This window comes from Nesoenas mayeri, assembly GCF_963082525.1.
Source record: "Nesoenas mayeri genome assembly, chromosome: 20".
Taxonomy (NCBI): domain Eukaryota; kingdom Metazoa; phylum Chordata; class Aves; order Columbiformes; family Columbidae; genus Nesoenas; species Nesoenas mayeri.
Window position 1 is genome coordinate 1,959,501 of NC_137569.1, and position 21,453 is coordinate 1,980,953.

Genomic DNA, 21,453 nt, shown 5'->3' on the forward strand with positions numbered 1-21,453 from the left:
GTAACCAAAGAAGTGACATTGTTCTACTTTCACTGTCAAAAGATTAAAATAAAATAAATAGCACCATATGAAAAGACGCAACATTACATGCAATTTGACAAGAGAGTAAAACTATACTGTAATCATCTTTTAAGTCAGCAAAGCATCACTTTTGCTTCACTATACCAAGCAAAGTACTCATTTTTTTTAAAGAAAACAAAAAAGCATTTTCTGAGATTAGGGATCAGAGGATTAGTTGTAAGATTACAGCAAGAAAGCATATTTGAAAACTCAGAAAGATTAATAACTGATTGGACAAATAAATTAGTGCAGAGCAAAATAATTCCAAATCAAGATCAAATTTGGCATATCAGAAGATTCTCTTTATCTGAATTTGGGCATTTTCAGATGTCCAAACAAAGCGGTTTCCATTTCATTAGGTCAAGTAGGAAAAATTAATTTGGGCAGCAGGCAGTTTCTGTAGCGGAACTTGATCAAGCAGGGAGCCGCTATCTGCACACCAAGTTCTAGAGTCTACCGAAGCAGTGAAAAATGGAGCATCTGCATTTTGAAACACAGGCTAACACTCGCGACACTACAGGATTTAATTTTCAGTAGTCAGGTGCACCCATTTCTGGACACACGTTACTGTGGATGTATATCTGCGTGTATCCAAACACACACACACGTGAACCACAAGTATTTCTTCAGACCAAAAGTCAATGAGGTTGGTCAAGCACGACTTCCCCTTGGTGAAGCCATGTTGACTGCCCCTAATGACCCTCTTATCCCTGATACGCCTTGAGATGGCACCAAGGAGAAGTCGTTCCATCAGTTTCCCAGGGATGGAGGTGAGGCTGATCGGTCTAGAGCTACCCGGGTCCTCCTTCCTGCCCTTTGTGAAGACTGCAGTGACATTTGCTTTCCTCCAGTCCTCAGGCACCTCTCCCGTTTCCCAAGACTTGGCCAAGATAATGGAGAGCGGCCCAGCAATGACCTCAGGCAGCTCCCTCAGCACCCGCGGGTGCATCCCATCCGGACCCATGGATTTATGGATGTCCAGATTGCCTGACTGCTCCCTAACCCAGTCCTCATCAGCCCAGGCAAACTCCTCCATTGTCCTGCAAAGCAGGTAGGGAGGTGGGGTTGCCCACAGCCCCGAACTGGAACTAACTTTCAACCCTCCTTTCTCACTGTCAACTCGATCTATTTGTAATAACTACGCGTCTTAACTGATTTCACTGCAAACGCTCCCTCACGCCTCTTCCTTTCAAGAGAAAAATCGGAGCAAAGCCTCGAAATGTCTCCCAAAGGCTGATTGTGCCTGACGGGTGATTAGCTGGTGCACAAGCACAGCGGCAGCAAGCTCCTACAGCTTCCAAACTGTGTGCTCGCGTTCTTGCTGCATTCTTAAGTTACCTCTAGGTAAATGCTGAGGAAACATTCTCAGGCTCATCATACCCATATTGACCCAGATGTTGGACTGCTGCGTGCGAGCGGCCGGCTGCTGGCGCAGGAAGAGCAGGTACCGAGGAAATAACTCCAGTTCGGGCACATTTGTTTTGCTGTTTTTGATCACCTAGGAAAGGTGTTTAAAGCACATTTGAGACACAGCTGTTCCAAATATGTAGAAAATCCCAATAAGAACAAGAAGTAATGGTTAAAAAAGCGAACCATGCTTTACTAGGAGACAAGAAATCTTCTGAACTTCTTATGGGGTCTTAAGCAAATATCCACAGGAATAACAATTGACTGATTTCTAAGCACTTTTTGAAGCTCATTAGTTGCAGACTGTCAAAAGCAAACACCTTATTTAGTGGAGCACAGCTTCCTGTACAACACCACAGAAAGAACATTTTTATAATTCCTGAAATATATGTGAATCTACAATGAACCTCATTAATTCTACTCCGTGTATACTTCAAAATGACATTTTGATATGTTGACCAAAAAAGCTGAAATTACCCCAGAACGCAACTTGCAGCTTTTCAGTCACCATTTCTACAAATATTTTTCTGTCCAGATCCTCCCAAACACAAACACGTATAAATGGCAGGAACGTCCATTGTTTTTGCGACCACGTGAAGCAGAAGAAAACACCCAACTGAAGCTGTGAGAAGCAATATAACGCACTGAAGTATCACGGTATCAAACTTCAGTTACAACAAAACCAATAGTGATGACATGTCCTGGAAAAAACCAACATGCAGTCCCCACTGCAGGTGTGAGACTGGGACTGTAAGTGCCCGTATCCACGGATTCAAGTGTTCAGGTAACCAAGTGTCGAAACATCCCTTCATTATGGATTGAAAAGCTAAAGTTGATATATACGTTATATTTCTTTTGCAGACAGGATACCCAAACTAAAACTCATTCTGGATAGAAGTCTCTTGCCTAATGGCCCCGTGGCAAAGATCTCAAGCACATGAGTTTGTGCTGTGCATAAAGAGATGTGGCCTTTTCTGGATCATGAAAGGTGTTTGTTTCCATGGAGAACGTGTGGGAGGAGGGGAACAGAAGCCAGTGATTTTTCACTGTAAAATAATCGCCAGTTCTATGGCTAAAAGACCAAATCATCAAAAATCATACTGCTAATTCTCTTTCATTTGTGACACTGAATATCGGTGACACCAACCACCGAATCTCTATTGCTACCATAAAAAAAACCAATCCCCTCAGTAGCTTTTTTAAGTGTAGCTCCTATAGCAGAACACCCAACATAGAATAAACCAACCACTATATAGAATAAATACATCCAAATTAAAGGAAGTTTCCAAAGCCTCTAAGTGAACAGAGCAAATTACTTCAATATTTCTTGCTTCTAAGCTCAGCCTACTTTTTTATAAATTCACCATTAATAATTCAAGGCATGCCAGCTCCAGCTCCAAATCATTATGACCTGTTAATCGTTTTGCAGTATTACACAGAGAAAGAGAGATAGCTCAATAAATTGTGAGTAAATTATATGATTTAACAATGACTATTGCTATATAATTACCACTTCTCTTTCAGAAATATTGTTGCTGTTTTAACTGCAACCAAAAAAATATCTCGTTGGGATAACACAGGCTAATTATTAGTCCACTTAGTCAATTCCATTTAATTTATAGCACTTTCACATGTGAAAGTTATATCCTGCAATACATTCTGCATTGTGCTCAAAATTATTTTAATTAAAGACATTACAGCTTTAATATAGAAAATACTAGTGTTAGTTACAGAAAGTGAATTTCAATTCTTAAAGGGTTTTTTTTGCCTCTTTTAACAAAACTTCTGTTGGCTGCAGAAGGTAAATCTACTATGGTCACCTCCCGCTTCATCCAAAACCAACGGTCTACATGAAAAGTCTTGAAGAGCGAGCTGGGAAAATGCCACCTTAGGAACAGACCCGGGTAGGAGGGAACACATGAGGTTGTTCTTATTATTCTCAGTGGTTACGGCAAGACAACAGTGTCTATAATCACAACGTACCGGCCTGGGCAGGGACAGATTCGCTCCGTACCAATGGTAAAGTGCTCTCCAGACGGGTTCTGGTACCATTACGTAGTCCTTTCCTTCAACGAGCTGTGGAGATCGCTTTAATCTTCCGCCCTCCATTGTTAATGATGCAGCCTTGAAAGAAAACGGGATTCTGTCAAATCTCAAGTGGAAAAAAACCAGTATACAGCTACAAGAATTTTAGTTCAGAAACGCAGAACACTGTTTAATTATCAGACAAAAAACTTTGTTATATGACAAAGCAGTGTCAATTCAGAACTAGGCCACGAGCTGAAAAAACCCAACAGATTCAAAGCTGTGATGAAAATACGCTAAAAGATACTTTTCCTGTATTCACATGATTGAGATGCATTTACCTTCACTGGTTCTTGTGTTACGAGGGGTTGGTTATCGATAGCTCCTGGTTTCTGAGGATTAAGTTGTAGCAAATTACTCCCATTGGTTCCAAGGAAACACTGGTTATTATTGTCTGAAGTATTATGCTGCTTAGCAAAACACACATCAGTCCCTGGTGTGCCAGGGTACAGAGTATCTGAAAAGAATACAAGGAAAAAATAAATCTCTATTTCAGTTCATGAGTCCGTAACAGAAATAAATCAGTTAAACTGTTGTATTTGTTGTTGTTTTTAAAAATTGTTGTTGAAGAAATTTGCTGTACTTCACACCTCAAGAAAACATGCAACTCTACCAGACTACAGAGTGACAAATCAGTTCTCCCAGAAAAGATAAAGAAGTGCATATATGAGATCCAAATACCAAAGCAGATACTTAGACAAATACTGGTTTAAACCGTCCTAACTAGGTTTGCATGAGCAAACGTTTGCTTGTTGTCTGGATGTTCAAATATCAAACTCCCGAAAATCCTACATACAACTTGTCTCCCTTCCTGGCCTTCCGCTGTTCCCCAACCCCCACCCCAAAGAACGACCACCGTAATTTATCTGCTTTATATTGAACTTAAAGTTTTAAGGTACAGATTTAAAATGCCAGATGCAACACTCAGCTGTCTTATAAGAAAAAAAAACATCATCTCAAATTCTCACAAGAACTGACTGAAAATCATCACTAAAATATCATCTTCCACAATCTCCTAGAATCTGCACAAACTCAATTAAATCACATGCCCTGTAAAACTGTAAGTACATTTGTCCTATTTTTATTCTGCTTCTTCCCTCTGTATTATCTGAGGTCACCCCATTGCAAGACACAGAACAATACCAACTAGGTGTGAGCTAGAAACCACTCAGTGTGAAGGGGGGCGGAAAACGCACTCAGAAAATAAGTGATAGGACAAAAACGGCGTAGAAAAAATTCTGAAAACTAATCATAGCATAAAAGATGAATTGCTATTTAAACAAGACTCTTTCTTGTTTAGCCACCACAGACTAAAAAACCCCAGTAATTCACTGACGTCCACATGTAGGCCACTTCTGCAATCTAAACCGCGTTAGCTTTTTGCCTGGAGGAATCCATGCAGTGTCTAAGTTTTCTCAAAACCTGTTCTACGTTAAACCTCCAAGGAAACAAGATGTTATGCTTACTGCTGCTAGTAGACTCTGAGGCTTCTGATGCAGTAGAAATATTATCTGAAAACTTTTCTTCTGTTGCACTGAAGTAATTAAGACCTCCCATTTTGTCTTCTCCCTGTTCTGAAGTATTGGCTGCGGCAGCTACGAGCGAGTTCTTACCTCCACTCAAGACAGATGAAGGCTCTATCACAACAGGGTCTGCATCCTAAAATCGGTAGGCAAGTAGAAAAGTTAATTATAAGCCAATATCAAAGACTTATAGCAGCAGCCAAACCAATCATCAAGATTCATGGCTGTGTGACCACTTTTCCATGTGACAATGAGCTTTAAAAAAAACCAACTCATACACATTTTCTTAAATTTCATTTTATTAAATATGCCTTATTTTGTAAAATTCATAGCGCTGCTTTTACCTGAATATTTTAGTTGAAGGGTATTAAAGGGCACCCTGTAACCATAAGGTTTTAGTAGGACTCCTTTGATCAGCCTGGACTGGACAACTTCTCATCATTCCCTATAAATCACATTATATCAATTCCCTCCTTTCTTTGTGCAGAAAAGGCACAGTGTGTATTTGTGGCCCAAGCAAAGTTAAAGCCAAAACAGGTAGCTTTATCATCAAATGGATCGATATACTTAAGCGAAATACTATTGTGAGAGCATGTTTTTATTCAAAAAAGTATTTTGGCACACAGGAATGATGAAAAAGTCCAGAAGGAGCTGACAGTTTAACGAAATTATAGCGGAAAGCTCATCATGTAACAGTGATTCAGCACAATTATTTTCCACTAAGAGACAGAAGATGCTTAATTTCAAGCATTACTGGCTATGCAGTCATTTGCTCCCCACTCTTTTCTCTTCAAGACATTCACAAATACAAATAAATCACGTATTCGGTATAAATTATTAATCTACTTACATATTTGACATATTCTTTCCACTGGTGCCACCATGGCATTGCAATAAGAAACCAGTTGTGCCCCGGCTGAAGGCCGTACCTGCTTTCTCTTTCTAACCAGCCCCTGCATGTGAAGAATGAACAGCACGAAGCAGCAGTTGAAATGGAGAAATCACAGTCCTTCTTTTGAAAATACCAAAAAGGTGATTCTGAAACCCATTTAAGGTTCGGAGCAAAACACGCACCTAATAATCTGTCCTTCCTCTTCTGGAGTGGCTGGTCGTAGCCCCAAAACTATATGGCATACCTGGAAAAAGAAAGTTATTCTTATTAACTACACCACTGTGAAACAAGCATTAGGTAAATGAAAGAAGAGAGCAATTGTAGTGGGACTCTTGAGAAAGTTCTTAATTACATAGCAAAGATTACCTAAAATTGGACCAATCACTAATAAAATAAGTGTTCTGAGCTATGAGGTTCGCAACCTGTTTCCACTGTTAAGACAAAGATACCAAGACTGTCAAATGCTCCGAGGCAAATTAAGGCCAACGGAAAATGATTTTTCATTATTTCCACATCTGGAGGACACGCTATGAAAGATCACAGTGATGACATGGATCAGATATACATTAACATGTCTATAGGTACTGGAGAGAGGGAATGAGGAATTGGGAGAAGGCAAGAGGGTGGAAGCTAAAGGTTTAAAAAAAAAAAAAAAAAGGAAAGGGGAAAAAACAGGGAGAAGTGGTTACATAAAGGACTGAAAGGAAAACGAGCACATGAAATTCAGAGCAGTCCAACCAACCAGTCACCACTGAAAACGCTCTCGAAATTGCAGAACGTTCTCTGAATGTCTGATGCTTTTTTTTTTCCCCTCTTTTTTTTCATTTTGAAGAAATAGAGAAGAAAAAGGCGCCACTCCCTAGACAGCTACTCCATTGGGTGGGGCGTTATCCCGAGCACAAGCCAGCAGTCCCAGAGGGCTCCTGTTCTACTCCTCCCAACACAACCAGCCGGCCGTGGCTGCAGCGCGGTGTCCGGTGTCCGGCTGGTCCATCCCAGGGCAGGGTTTGCTGAGCCGGGATCAGACCCCCTCCCATGGTGGGAGGAGGTTGAGCCACCTCCTCACCCACACGCGTCTCAAATTGGCTGCTACTCCTAACATGATCTACAGGCTTTTCCTTACGTCTCTTTTGAGGCTATCAATTTGCATCTCAGCTGGAGATTTCTAATGACTGGCGAGATATCTTATTTAAATTTATATTACAGTGTGAGAGACCATTTCATATTCTGAATAAAACAAAAGCCATTAGCTGCTGGGAAGCAACAGATTTTCTAGCACGCATAACACAGCTGGCTCCGGTGTTTCTTTCAAAACTCATGTAACACTGTCCTAATATCAGGTTCTTCATACAAACTAATGGCACTGCAAACAAACCGATTTCTTGCCAAGCATTCCAAGGTGCCCCCCTCGGACCGCTCAGCTTTTCTGTCTGCACAGGAGACACACAAGCTCACGACAGTTCAAACCAACGTTCAGACAAATCAAAGGCAGACTGTCCTGCACAGCACGGGACGTGGGGGCTTCGTTTGATACAGTTATCGAAGGAAATAAAAATAAACATCTAGCAGAAAGAAAAGATAAATTTGCTATTCGGTATGCTCTCATAACAATTTCTTTTTTAGAAAAAAAACTACACAGCTTCTTTCTGATGAAACATTTTTCTGCTACAACCTGACCCTGTAACTGATGAAGCTTCACTGGTAAGATGAGAATGGATCCCAGGGGTTCTCCCCAGCCCTCCCTGGAAGAACTGAGACTGGTATACGGGGCTGGAGTTGAATACTAATTTAGGGCAAATCTTCAAGGCTCCATTAGGATGATTATTATTTAAATTCAAAGTATCAGCCTCTACGGAAAATGGGTAAGGAACAAACTGCAGCGAAGGCGAATACTCTTTAGGGGTTATTTTCTGCACGAAGTGAGACACAGCTAAAATATAACTGGTTTAAGGATTTATAAAAATCCAGTTCAAGCTCAATTAAAACCAAATTCAGTACACACTTAATCCTCAGCTTCTGCAACACAATAGTGATATGATATCCCAGCTTTCAAGGGCTGCTCCACTAAGAAAGCCATGAAAGGTTCCTTAGACGGCCTTAATAGAAAATGTAAAGGGAAAGTGGTAGTAAAGAGTTAGAAATACCTTTTCTTATTTCTGGTGTCCCTTTCTTGGCAAAGATTTGCAAGAACAACTGTTTAAGAACATAGTCTTTTTCTAATGGAAAATATAACTGCTGACACACTCAAAATTCCTTTTCATTTTATAAACAGTACACTATGTTCACTTTAACAAATAGAGCTTTAGGCATGCCCATACACTATATGAACATAATCAAATACAGAATCATTCTGTCAAGGTAACGTGGAATTGCAAAAGCATGTAATTTACTGCAAGAGCCAAAACTGTAGGCATGGTGACACAAATGCTGATGCTGCACTTCCCGGCCGTGCAAAAAGCTCATGAGTTAATTACCATAATTTTCAAGTTTAAATTTCCTCTAAACATACCTGAAAAAGTAGATTTAAAAACTCGTTGGCAAGTGCACTCTTCACGCTCCATATCTGGTAGTCCTCCAGAGTGAGGTGTCCCAGCTTGGTCAACGGGAGAAGGCAAGGGGAAGGAAAACATAAACCATTAACCTATTTCTGTTAAAATGATAAAACCAGTAGCTTGACAAAAATTAGCACCTACCGCTCTGATAATAAAAATTGATCCAATGAAAGAAGAAAAATCTGGTTTTAGCATAGCATATGCAACCTGAAGAACCAACAAGCTTTGAGGACAGAGGACGACTATGCAGAGCAGGTGACATTTGCTCGTGCTCTCCATCATTCAGATTTCGGATTCATGCGCAACTGCATAGTTGGACTTTTTCAAACCATGAAAGCAGCAGAAGCAGAATTTGACTGGTCAGGGCAACCACACAAAACAGAATCACACAGAATCCCAGAATGTCAGGGATTGGAAGGGACCTCAAAAGCCCATCCAGTGCAATCCCCTCATGGAGCAGGAACACCCAGATGAGGTTACACAGGAAGGTGTCCAGGCGGGTTGGAATGTCTGCAGAGAAGGAGACTCCACAACCCCCCTGGGCAGCCTGGGCCAGTGTCTGTCACCCTCACTGAGAAGAAGTTTCTTCTCAAATTTAAGTGGAACCGTTTGTGTTCCAGCTGGAGTGCAGAGTCTTGCACCCCTGCTCCAGCAGGGGGATTGGACTGGATGACCTTCTGAGGTCCCTTCCACTCCTTAACGTTCTGTGATTCTTTCTCTCACAGAACAATGTGGAAAATTTTAATAGAAAAACTGACATTTCTTGAAAGAGATTCTATTATTGACACATCTCTGCTTTAAAAAAAGCACAAGATTTTACTTTCTCATAAATCAAGTGAAGATACTAGGGTATAAAAATGACAAGGAAAGAACATGAAATTCCTACCTTTGTGGTATCATGCACATTCAAAATATCTTCCACAATTTCCGACAAATCCATGTCCAATTCCTTAACAAACAAAAGGATTAGAAAACAGTTAAATTCTCACAGCACTCGCTGGAGCAGCATGTGTTCAGAATACAAATGTAACTATAGCAATGCTGATGATACCTCTGCGTAATTCGCACCCGAGTCCTTCCAGACAGTTGTGCTTTTGTACCTGAGGTTTCTTTATATGCAACAGTGGACACCAGAGTCGGACATTGCGCTTTGGTTAAGGGAAGTCTCGGTTACGCAAGGTAAGTTACATCAATACTGCTCTGCTAAGGCAGTTTGAGGAAGCTTGTGTTGCACCCAAACCACGTTCAACCAACATTCAGACTCCTACTTTTGAAGTATGACTTTAAGAAACAGGAGCAAAATCATAAAGAACCAACTACAACTTACAGGTATTTTATCAGTACGGTTATCTTTCCAGACCTCTAAAAGTGCAACCACCATTTCTTTAAGTTCAGTGCGAGACAACACACCATCCCGGTCGACGTCAAAAACCTTGAAGCAAACTGAGAGAAAAGGAAATTACTTTTCTGTGTTAAAACTACTCGACAACTCTTGTTTTTTTCTTGTAGAATATAAGTCTGCAGAGTCACAGGAAGATGATTTAGTGCTGACAGTTTTGATGAGGCAGGATGCATGTGTGGTAGTGAGGAAACGGAGCAGCTGTGTTTAATAAACTGAAATGTAGATTCCTGCAATTCGGTGCTGTGTTTTCTGATGTGACATAGTAGGGAACATATGTGCATCCGGAAATTTCCAGTGAACGAGAGCTCCTGAGTTGCAGCAATATGGCTTTGGAAAAGTACGGAACAAAGGTATTTGAAACATAAGAACCTTGCAGGGAACCAGCTGAAAACTGGACAGTAAAACAAGGCAGAACGTGCTATTTACCACAAGACAATCAAATAGGACATTTGTTTTATATTATATATAATGAATAGATAAGTGCTTGCACTTTCTATATTGATACATGCTTCTGCATCATAATGCAGAACGCTGTGATATAAATTCTGAAATGTATTTTTTTGCAAACAGGTTGATAATGTATACAAAGCTGTGGATCAGTTATAAAATATACAGAATTACGTTTAATCATCCTGTATAAAAGGCAGCCTAGATGTTTAAAATTCCTTTAGCTTCTTAACTTTTGAAGTCTGTTGCCTTTCACAGACACACACTTGTTCAGTGGAAACAATTTCCAAAATGTGGAAACAACTAAACTTCATTGCTCAAACTGGAAAACTTCTCTAAAATGAAGAGTTAACATTTTGCATACTTACACTTCTGTCTTTCTGCCAGGGGTCCCCGGCAACATGCTGAGAGCCCACAGGAAATTTCTTTAAAATCTATGTGATTGTCTCGGTTTTCATCAAAAGCATTAAACAAACCTGCAAACCACAAAAGCATCTCCTGTTACAGCATCTGCTGGAACAGCTGACAATCACACTTAGCATGACAGGAAGGGTAGTGGTTGACCCTTGCAAGGAAAAGTACAAACACTTATAACTAATTCTTACTAAGTACAATAAAGACTGTTAAGCACTACCTAGATAATTTTAAAGGTGAAATAGCTCGCTGGTGTTCGGATCGACAAAGGCAGGGGTGGAGTGGGGAGGTAAACAAGGATCCTAATAGCAGTCCCATTCTCATACCTTCCTCGTCATGACTGATTTATAGAGTGTAAACCAGTGTGGTCAGGACAAGCAATTTCACAAAAGCTAAAGGACCAAAATCGTAAAGGTAACTCAGATGCCAAATAATTTGGCTTTTCCAAAGCGCCTGATAGAAACTCCTATGAAAATCATTGAGTACCACTGTGAATTTGGCCTTCAGTGAGTCAGGAGTTTTAGTTATCAGCCTTCGGAAGATTTAAGAGTTCTCTTCATTCAGCACATGTAACTTTTTTTTACCCCATAAATTCTTCTTTGTGACAATGACTCAGTTGTGCTGCCCACAGAAGACATACAGAATGGCCAGAAACCATTTGAGTTTCCCCACAACAGTGAATTTATATCACTAAGTAGACAAAACACATTTACGAGCAAAAGGATGTGGGGATACATCCCTATTGAATCAAACACAAGTTCTGGTGTCCTAACAGCCTGCACCCACTGCAGATAAATTTCCCATCTCCTACTTACTTGTCAGTAAAGCTGAGACTCTGGTGACGAAAAGCTGTCACTCCAGACAAAAACTAGCATGTAAATCAAATTTTACTTAATGTCCTTATGTTGTGCAGCAAAGGGCAATTAGACAATCGCAACCTCCAGTTACTACCAGAGTGCCTTCAACTTGACCGGTTTGGTTATTAATGCATCTGTATTGCAACAAATAAATCTCTTGACCAAGTCTTCTGAACAAAACCTTCCTTAACTTACACTGTAAGGGAAGACGGTTCCATTGACTGCATGACAAACGTTCTGACTTGCATGCTGAATGGTCATTTAACAGATTAAACTCACATATGTCATTTAAAAAATGGTCTCCTATGTTATCTTGTTCAGGGATATCAGTATATTTTGTCATTACAGAATCTTAAGAAACACAGTTAAAAATTTTAAGCAACGACAAGTCAAATTATACAGAACGTTTGTTGTATTTCCTGACAACTACTAAGAACGCGACACACAGAAGCATCGCTCCCTTCATCATCCCAGATTCCCCAGCAAATAGAGACTTCTCAGGCATCTTTTCTCATTTTTGAACATTCCAAACTCAGTGGAATGAATCTCTGTAACTAAAGCTTAAAAGACATTTTAAACCAGGCCCACTTTTAAACCTCTGCAATGTGGGTGTCAGTGGCCATCAGGCACCGAACGCCACAGCACCGCCAGCGCCTCGCGCGTGTGCCCAACGCTCCGTACCTTCGCTCAGAGACGGGTGGATGGGAGGGGAAACTAAGGGGGCAAACGTTTCCAAATCAAAACGTCCAGTTCTTGATTGAGCTTTTAGCAGCCAGTATCGTTTTTCGAGATCGATGATGTCGGATTCTTCCACTGTATAATCAACAAAATGAAAGGAGTTCAATAACACGTCATCAACAAGTGTTTAGAAAATACAGAAATGAACTTCTCCCACAATGCTTTTAACCTTTTTACATATGCAAATGTGCCACAACAGTGCTTTAGGTCAGTGCAAATTAATTGGTTCTCAAATAGATATGTAATGACAAAGCTGTCTATATTAAGACCCACTAAGTGTGATCCCATTCCCAGATGGTTCTGAGCCTTTAAATCCACGCCAGCTTTCTAATAGGTTTAACTTGAGCTATTTGGCCTGGTTTAGTCTACAGAAACAATAATAATCCTATAAGGCTTAAGAACAGCAGAGACCCAAAAAAAGTTACATGTCAAACTGAAATGCTATTTATTTATTTTCCTATTTCTGTCATCAGGAGTAGTAATTCAATCAGAATAGTAACTTAGGTAACCTACAATAAGCATTTACTACTTGTAACTACCCAGCAGACACATCACGCAATGCACCACAAACTACACGATACCCTCATAAGGAGAAAAATTGGAAAAAAAATTATGAAATATTAATATTTGAAGTAGCTAGAGGAGTGAAAGGGGTTTGCATCTTCCTGCAAAACATTTTTAGAGTGTCTAACTAGCAAAGAAAGAGTGAAAACACATCCTCCGTTCCCTCTGTACGTGCAGTCCATGGGCAGGCAGCCCATGGCCGCAGGACACCCAGCGCTGCAGCTCCAGGGCTGTGGGACACGCCATGGGACTGAAGTACCAGCATTCTGCAGGAAATCAAAGCGCACTCGTGGAGTTCCAAGAACAGAAATAAACAAAAAGTAAAATAACCAATGAAAGGTAAAAGCCACTTTATGAGACAGCACCTTAAGTACAGGAAGAGAATCCCAGTAGCATTATAGCACCTAAACAACTGCACATAAAGGGCATGTTTGTACTGACATTTACAAGAATCGCACATATACATTATTGTTCTGATTAGCAAATACAAAAGCATTATGCAAACTCTCTTGAGTAGGAGCATGTAAATCAGTTTGTTTCCTTGTAATCTACCCTTGTGACTAGGAAGAACAACAAACGTGCCAGTTGCGCTTCATTCTTGAACTGACGCAACACTGAGAATATTCTAAACGTGGAAGGAAGCTCCCATTGGCTTTGTGGGGAGTACATCTGCAGAAACCTGCTCTTACTGGCAGGTGCGTTATTTATCTTCAGTAATTAAGAATGGAAATGGTCTCTAGCAAAATAAAACATTCTCAAGTATCTCCAGCAGAAGCCAGTTGTACTCTGCTTTTTAAATTGTACTTCACAGGTAGTTTGTACAGCGCTAAAATGGCAAAGCATTTACGTTAATCTCAGAAAAGACGGGTTATCAGAAAGCAACTTATATGCCTTTCTGCCAAGCAGTGGTTGCAATTACATGGTCATTTAAAAACCAAAGGATTTTCAAGTAATCTTCAAAAGAATAGCTCATAAGTATTGGTATAAGTGCTACACTGGTAACAGTGACAAAATGTGACAAAAGGCAGTTTTCTATTCACAATAACATGGAATTGTAGCCCACTGCAATAGTTTCACTTACATAAAATAGAGAAAGACTTATGGGATTACAGCACACGTGAAAGTTTAACCCCGCAGCTGAAAAGCCAACTGTTACGTCATTTGATTTCTCCAGAGTGATTGTTCTGCACGTATTAATGAAACAGAACAAGGGCAAGTGTAGAGTCTTACATCTGGGCAGGAACAACCCCAGGTTCTAGTGTAAGTTGGGGAATGACCTATTAGAGAGCAGCGTAGGGGAAAGGGACCTGGGGTCCTGGGGACAGCAGGATGACCATGAGGTCATCCAATCCCATCGAGGTCCCTTCCAATCCCTAACATTCTGTGAATCTCATAAATCAACCTCGGTATATGCAGCGCACCATCTATTCCTCAGTAAATGTAAACTAAAAGGAAACTTGCAATTTATGATATATACACATAATAATATTAGTTGATGAAGTTTAAATCAAGTGTGATAAAAGCAGACTGTACTTATTATCCAAATATACTAACATTTATGAAAACGCCACCTTCTTCTAAAGAGGTTTTATATGGACAAAGTATTTTACCTTAAAACTTTACTCCTAATGCCTGTTCAGATCACAACAGAAACTGAGAACTGGGCTTTCATTCTGTAGTTCAAATTTCAAATAACTTCAGATGACTGTATACAATAGAGTCCAAACCATCAAAACAGACCAGCTTTCTAGGCCAAGTACATGTTCATTTTGTCAACTAAATATATGAAACAATTATTCAAGGTCACATGGAGATATTACGCACCTGTGAAATTTAAGCATATACTACCAGTTTACTACTATCTGCTATTTTATGTCTCCCTCATCACTTGTCCATTAAAATATGAAATATTTTATGAAATATGAAAATATGAAATTTTTATGAAATATGAAAATATGAAATATTTTATGAAATATGAAAATATGAAATATGAAAACCTTTCAGGTACGAATAATTACGAGTCATGTTTCATAGTTCAGTCCTCTGAGAATTAGACTGATAATGTCAAGCACACCTAAGCCACAGTCTTCATCTAGTGAAGGAAGAACAGGTAAACAAACACGTTCAGCAAAAATACGCAACTGAGAAACCGTAAATCTACTGTAAATGAGTTAATTTTAAACCATCTGCCATACTGTGATTGACCATCAGGCTGCATGGCAGCGATAAACACTACAAAAAAAGCATCCTTCATTTTAATGCTATTTTCATGAAATGCACACCCTTCTTAAATATTACATAGGGAGCAAGCCATGAATTTTCTTCTGTCTTAGAAAAAAAAAAACCCAGTGTTTTCATTTCAGGCACTATCTACTAAATCCTTTACAACACCAGAATTAACTATGTATTTCAATATATTTTAGAGATGTAATTTTTACCCACCTATTGGTACAATCCTGTCTGGTTCGCAGCAGTAGAAGCATACCATATTCCAAACATTTTACCTGGACCTCGGCTTGTTTTGCTGTTTACCATGACATCCTGCACGCAAGCCCCGTCCCCAGCGGCACACCGAGCTCTTCATCGCGGCTGAGTCACAACCAGAGACCCAACCACCGAACAACAAACGGCATTTCTGACTAAATACGCTTTTTGGATGTTTTCGAATCAACACACAGAAGACTCTGGGACGTGGGCACAGAGGCTGCGTTGCAAGACATAAAATAGCCTGGGAGCTAAGAGGATAACGAAGTGGCAAGATGCAGATTAAGTGACACTGAGGCTGCTTCTTATTGGCCTAGTCTGCTGTAATCTTTCATATTTTTCTTTTTTTCCCTAATTAAAAAGCAGACACACAGAGAAGGGAATATTGTAACTTCAACCAAGACCTTTGTGTGTGTCAGACACAATTACCCAGGTGTTTACCGAGCAGAATATAGATTATCAGTGCCTTAAGATGGGAACCCATACAGAAGAGTTATTAGACACCATGGTTGCTCTCAAAGCACAAGTGTTCAGGCATTTGGGAAAAAAAAAGAGCATAGAATGAAATGTGGTCCTAAAGGCACTTTTAATAAATCCAAAATCTTCAGAAGTGTCTTCTAGCGGCCTTCCATACATCGCTAAGAGGTGATGTGTCAAGAGCGGTACCACAGCTGAAGTGGGAAGGTACAGAACGTGCGTTTAACATCCAGACAGCCTTCTACTGTGAGTGAAGTTATGGGATCTCTTCATTTCACTTTCCTCTTACATACTCACATCTTCATCTGACCATAAAGCCCTACAGGTTTATAAATCCATCTCTGACAGGTTATTTCCACACCACTGAGTTTGAGCTGTATCATGTTTCAAAAACTCTTCCACTCCAACCATGTTGTCTGGTTGTCCAGGGCTTCTCTCATTGATTATGTTAAATTAGCAGTAACTGTGTGTTCTAAAATGTAATCATCATACTGATTACATACTGTCTTACTGCACCTCAGTACATAAGAGCTGTCAGAAAAAAGAGCATTTTGATGCTTTTTTCAGGCAACAGAAGAGAGCCTCTTCAATTCAAAGCAGAATTAGGATGCTATTTAACAAGGAACCAGATAACAAAGCAGCACAAATTACGTGGTCTGTCAGTTTGAAACCAGGAACTCCTCTGACAAATGGGACTATTCTCCCCACAGAAAAGGACTGAAAACCTGAGTAGATAAGCCCGCTTGGACTTAGAGTACCAGAGAAGATTAAATGTTTAATTCATAATTATTAAGGATGTATAATGATTTGGGGGAGTATTTAGGATAATTTACATGCTCCACTACAGTGCTGTTCAATATCTGAGAAAATCACAACTACTGCTAGTTGGTCAGTACTCAGGTGTAGGACAGACCCATATTCCTGAAACTGGTTTTTAGGAACAAAGGTCCAAGGGGAACTTAAGTTATTTTGGTAGCATTCAGATGAAATGATTCATATTTATGATTTAAGTGAAATGGAACAAAATTTGATTAAAAGCAGCAAGTGTGTGCGACTTTCTGGAACTTCAAAATTTCATTTCTAATTATGTTTTGAGAAATATAATTAAAGCCATCTGCACTTAAAAAAAATCTTATTTACAAATGAAAAATCAGAGTTCCCTTTTTCCCTGCTACCTTGGTTCATTAAGCAAATTTAAATGGAGTCACTGATGCTTTGCAATAAAACGTTCGCTGTCTGTTTCTAAATCAATGTTAATAACTTTCACTATTTTTATCACCGCTATTTTTCACGTCTCTGACATATTATTCAAGACGTTTGATGGGAAGCACAGTGTGAGAGGAGGCACGGCTTGGCAGGAGGGTCTAAAGGTTGAGTCGGGAGTGGGCGACGCTGCGACCCAGTCGAGAAACTCATCATTGCACCAGCAAGTTTCACAAGTTACTTTTCATTTTACAGCTTTACTCACAGTGTGTGACTCCAGCCAGGGTTTGGTAGAAGGTGGGGGTATCGCTGTCGTCGGTCAGTGTCACATACACACCTCCAGACAGCAGCCAGCGGGAAAACGTGAAAGCATCTTTGTTGTGCAACAGCCAAACCCTGAACTTCTCATAGTTTACCTTTTCACCCTATAAGAACAAAAAAGAAAATATGAACTGTTTTTCTCTGCTTTCTCAGTACCAGTAAACAGGAACCATCCAGCTGCATGAACAAGAATTGGGACGATCTATAAAAATAAGTACTAAAATAACTTTTTTTTCTTGGGAGCCATGCCTGGTTTTCCATTTCTTTCTGCAATACAGCACTGAGAGGGAAATCAGACTCCTCAGCTCTCTCTGCATTTCAGCCACCTACTCAATGTGGCCTTCGGAAAGTCATTTACTCTGAATCTCAGGTTAAGGGCATCAGAAGAAAAATGGTTGCTTACAACTCAAAATAACAGTGGTTATTTTATGAACTTAAATTTATTATGATAGATAAAAGCTCTTATGTGCCAAATGACAGGTGCTATAAAATCATTGACATTCTTGAAGAGGAGGTAGGTGAGGATGTGGTGCAAGGCCCACTTTCGAGGTCACATAGAACGAGGCAGTTGACCCCATGCCTCAAGACCACCTCAAATAAGAAAGAAAGAAGGGTAATTGTAGTAGGCAATTCCCTTCTGAGAGGGACGGAGGGCCCGATCTGCAGAGCTGACCCTCATTGTAGGGAAGTGTACAGTCTACCTGGAGCCCTGGATGTCCCTGGATCAGGGACCTCACCAGGATGCTCCCCAACCTGGTGCGCCCAACTGACTCCTACCCACTGCTGATCTTCCAGACAGATGGGGAGGAAGCTGCATCCCGCAGTCCGAGGGGAATGAAGAAAGATTTCAAGGCCTTGGGACAGATGGTAAAAGAGTCTGGGGCTCAAGTGATTTTCTCTTCCCTCCTTCCAGTTTTGGGTGATGATATGGGATGGAATAGAAAATCTCAGTCTGTAAACAATTGGCTCCAGGACTGGTGCTACCGGCAGGGCTTTGGGTTCTTTGATAACGGCTGGTTTTGCAAGACACCAGTCCAAACAGCGATACGTGGGAAAGGTTTGTCTTGCAGGGGCAAAAGGATGCTGGGCCAGGAATTAGCAGGGCTCATTTGGAGAGCTTTTACTACACTCAAAGGGGGATGAGGTTGTAGCTGGGCTTGCATCAGTGAGGCATCACTCTAGAGTTCGTGAGGGGTGGGAGGACCCCCATGCCTCTGGGGTGAAATCGGAGTGCTGAGCTCGCTCTCTGAAATGCCTGCACACCAATGTGTGCAGCATGGGGAATAAGTAGGAGGAGTTAGAAACCTGTGTTAGGGCAGGAGATTATGACCTGGTGGCAATTACGGAGACATGGTGGGACAGCACACACGACTGGAATGTGGGCATGGATGGCTGTGTCCTTGTCAGGAAAGACAGGCCAGCCAGGCGTGCTGGTGGAGTTGCTCTTTACGTGAGAGAGCAACTACAATGTATTGAGTATTGTCCAGGCATAGATGAGGAGCGAGTTGAGTCTATGGGTGAAAGTTAAGGGGCAGCATGGCAAGGGTGATACTATTGTGGGTGTCTATTCTAGGCCACCAGATCAGGGTGAGGAAGTTGATGAGGCCTCTACAGAGAGCTGAGAGCAGCCTCACAGTTACAGGCCCTGGTTGTGGTGGGGGATTTTAACTTCCTTGGCCTTTGGCCTTTTCAGGCAATTGCTGGGGGAAATGCCATGGGCAAGGCTGCAGGAAGGTAAAGGGGCCCAAGAGAGTTGGTTAGTGTTCAGGGACTGTTTCTACCGGGCACAAGATGAGAGCATCCCGACACACAGGAAGTCAAGGAAGGGAGCCAGGAGACCTGCGTGGTTAAACAGGGAACTGCTGGAGAAGTACCTGTAAACATGACTCTAGAGAGCACAAACTCATCCGCCGTACGGCAGCAGAAACATTAAACTTTCTCACTCTGCAGCCATGACCGGCTATGATTAACAGCCCAGTAAATTTTGCTAAGTGGGTTATTACACTATTTTCATTTTAAAAGAAAAATCAATATACAGCATTTTCTTGAGCAGGAAAATGGTATGAGGCCAGATTGATACTTCTCTTCCTGCAAGTCTTCATAAAGTATTTCTGGATTTCTTGGACAGCGTGCAATTAACTCTTAGGGTATAATTCATCTCGCCATATTGACGGGAAATTATAAATAGGAAATACTGAAGTGGGTCAGCTCCAGAAACCGGCCTGCAGTATACATATGATTTATGGTTCCAGCCAAGAATGAAGAATGTAATCACTGCCCACAGAGCCAAGATGATGCTCCTGCCAGATTAGAGGCGTCTGCCTCAGCCAGTGCCCATAACCAAAGTCATCTTCAATAGAATACAATAAAATTTAAGGTAATAAGTAATCTAATATCCACAAATGAAGCTTCTAAACGATCAGTGTTTCAGTGGAATGTATAACAATGACTAGATTTTGCTGATTTGTAGTCCTCTGATACCGAATGAAGCAAGCAAAGCACAAAAACGTGACAGTTCTTCAGGATCCCCAGTGTCAAACAAATAGCTGTGAATAAGTAACGACAGCCTGGTTTAGAGAACGACTTCAGCAAGCTTCATAAAGATTACACCTCTCAAACAGCCTAAAGTATAAATAAATGTTGTAGGTCCTGGCAGGCACAGGGAGACAAAAGTAATGCTATAAAACTAGTATTTTTTAAGCAACCAGTGCTGGCAGGCATTTCTAAATCTGGGATGCAGGTTTTCTTTCCCCTCTCAGATCTATGTTCTAGATTTCTTCCCCAATTGCAATAAAATGTCTGCGCTAATTAATAAAACTCCACTAACAGTATTAGTATTTAAATTCACTTGACAACATGATTATCCTTGGGGAACGGTATCCATCAAACTAGCACAGAAGGTAAAGCAGCATGGAGAATGCCCACACTTATATACCAAGCTGCTATTTGCATCAATACAAATTACTTGTAATATTACAACATAAAAAATGACGAGCTTTTGCCCAATTTAAACAAGGTCAATTTGTTCCCAGACATGCACAAGCAAACGCGTCTCAGAGAAAAACAAACTACCCAATGTAATTTTTCACTTTTTTGTAAAAGCAATAGGATAAGAGCTGTAGGAAATACCTCAGAGAAACATTTCTTGAGTGACTCTGGGACCTTCCCGTCAACCACATGCAGCATCTTCTCCATCTCTTCACGGACAACATAACTCCCAGATTCATTAGAAAAGAGACTGAAGATGTCTGAAGAAGTAGAGAATATGTTTAAGCAACTACGGTAGTTACATTCTTCAAATATTAGGCTTACAGCTGGCTGAGAATGCCAAAAGCTGTGCAACTAAAGCACTAGAAACTTAGATTGACTTCATTTCACTGCAGCTCAACAAGGTTAAGGTCAAGAAGTGTCTCCTTTTTAATTTACCATTGTCCACTAATCAAAAGGAAAATCAATATTATCAAGTCAGATTAACAATGAAGACAAAACAACAGAAGTCAGTAGGCAGATGCTTTCACTTGTTTTGAAAAATATCAATGCCATCCTCCTTCCTCTGCCCACACGCAGTGAATAACAGTCTTTCTGTAGGATCCTAACATTTACATTCACGACTTATCAAATATTTCATTTTGGTTGAGTATAGAAAACTAAAATGCACTGAATTTCAAAATATACAGCTAAACATTTCTAAAAACCCTACTATACTGACAACCGTATGCCCTGGTTACGTATAAAAACAGGGACTTAGTATCTAACACAGTTTATGTTTGGTCTATGTAAGTGTATTTTACACTCATTATCCTCTGTTTTGTTAATGTTCTAAGTTCCGTTACTTACATTTTGCTTTCTCTTCCTCTTTGCCTCTTGTAAGCAGAACTAATCCGACTATCAAGTTATTGAAGTGCAGCCCTTTGGATATTCCTCCAAATGAACAGTAGATAACCTAGAAGAATAGAACAGACAAGTCAACACGGAGAACAGAGTTGTCAGAACTAAAAGCAACAACTTATACTGAGAGAATACATTG

The 21,453-nt window shown here is 40.5% G+C and overlaps 1 protein-coding gene across 7 annotated transcripts in view; it reads right to left on the reverse strand.

Annotated features, from left to right (window-relative positions):
- The window catches only part of USP32 (ubiquitin specific peptidase 32), a 52,423-nt gene that overhangs the window by 15,174 nt on the left and 15,796 nt on the right, over positions 1 to 21,453 (reverse strand). For 4 of the 7 annotated variants that reach the window (XR_013923092.1, XM_080357022.1, XM_080357023.1 and 1 more), the window contains exons 3-16: positions 21,264 to 21,369; positions 20,556 to 20,674; positions 17,371 to 17,530; positions 12,321 to 12,452; positions 10,737 to 10,844; positions 9,847 to 9,962; positions 9,406 to 9,468; positions 8,477 to 8,560; positions 6,150 to 6,211; positions 5,926 to 6,028; positions 5,019 to 5,211; positions 3,834 to 4,009; positions 3,451 to 3,591; positions 1,399 to 1,558 (exon numbers count right to left, since the gene is read on the reverse strand). Coding sequence is in view for 6 of the 7 variants with exons in the window: in XM_080357022.1 (XP_080213148.1) it covers positions 1,399 to 1,558; positions 3,451 to 3,591; positions 3,834 to 4,009; positions 5,019 to 5,211; positions 5,926 to 6,028; positions 6,150 to 6,211; positions 8,477 to 8,560; positions 9,406 to 9,468; positions 9,847 to 9,962; positions 10,737 to 10,844; positions 12,321 to 12,452; positions 17,371 to 17,530; positions 20,556 to 20,674; positions 21,264 to 21,369 (1,723 nt within the window). In the remaining variant the exon portion in view is untranslated. The remainder of the gene's footprint in view (positions 1 to 1,398; positions 1,559 to 3,450; positions 3,592 to 3,833; positions 4,010 to 5,018; positions 5,212 to 5,925; positions 6,029 to 6,149; positions 6,212 to 8,476; positions 8,561 to 9,405; positions 9,469 to 9,846; positions 9,963 to 10,736; positions 10,845 to 12,320; positions 12,453 to 17,370; positions 17,531 to 20,555; positions 20,675 to 21,263; positions 21,370 to 21,453) is intronic. The other 3 variants (XM_080357026.1, XM_080357025.1, XM_080357024.1) reach the window with 3 other exon arrangements.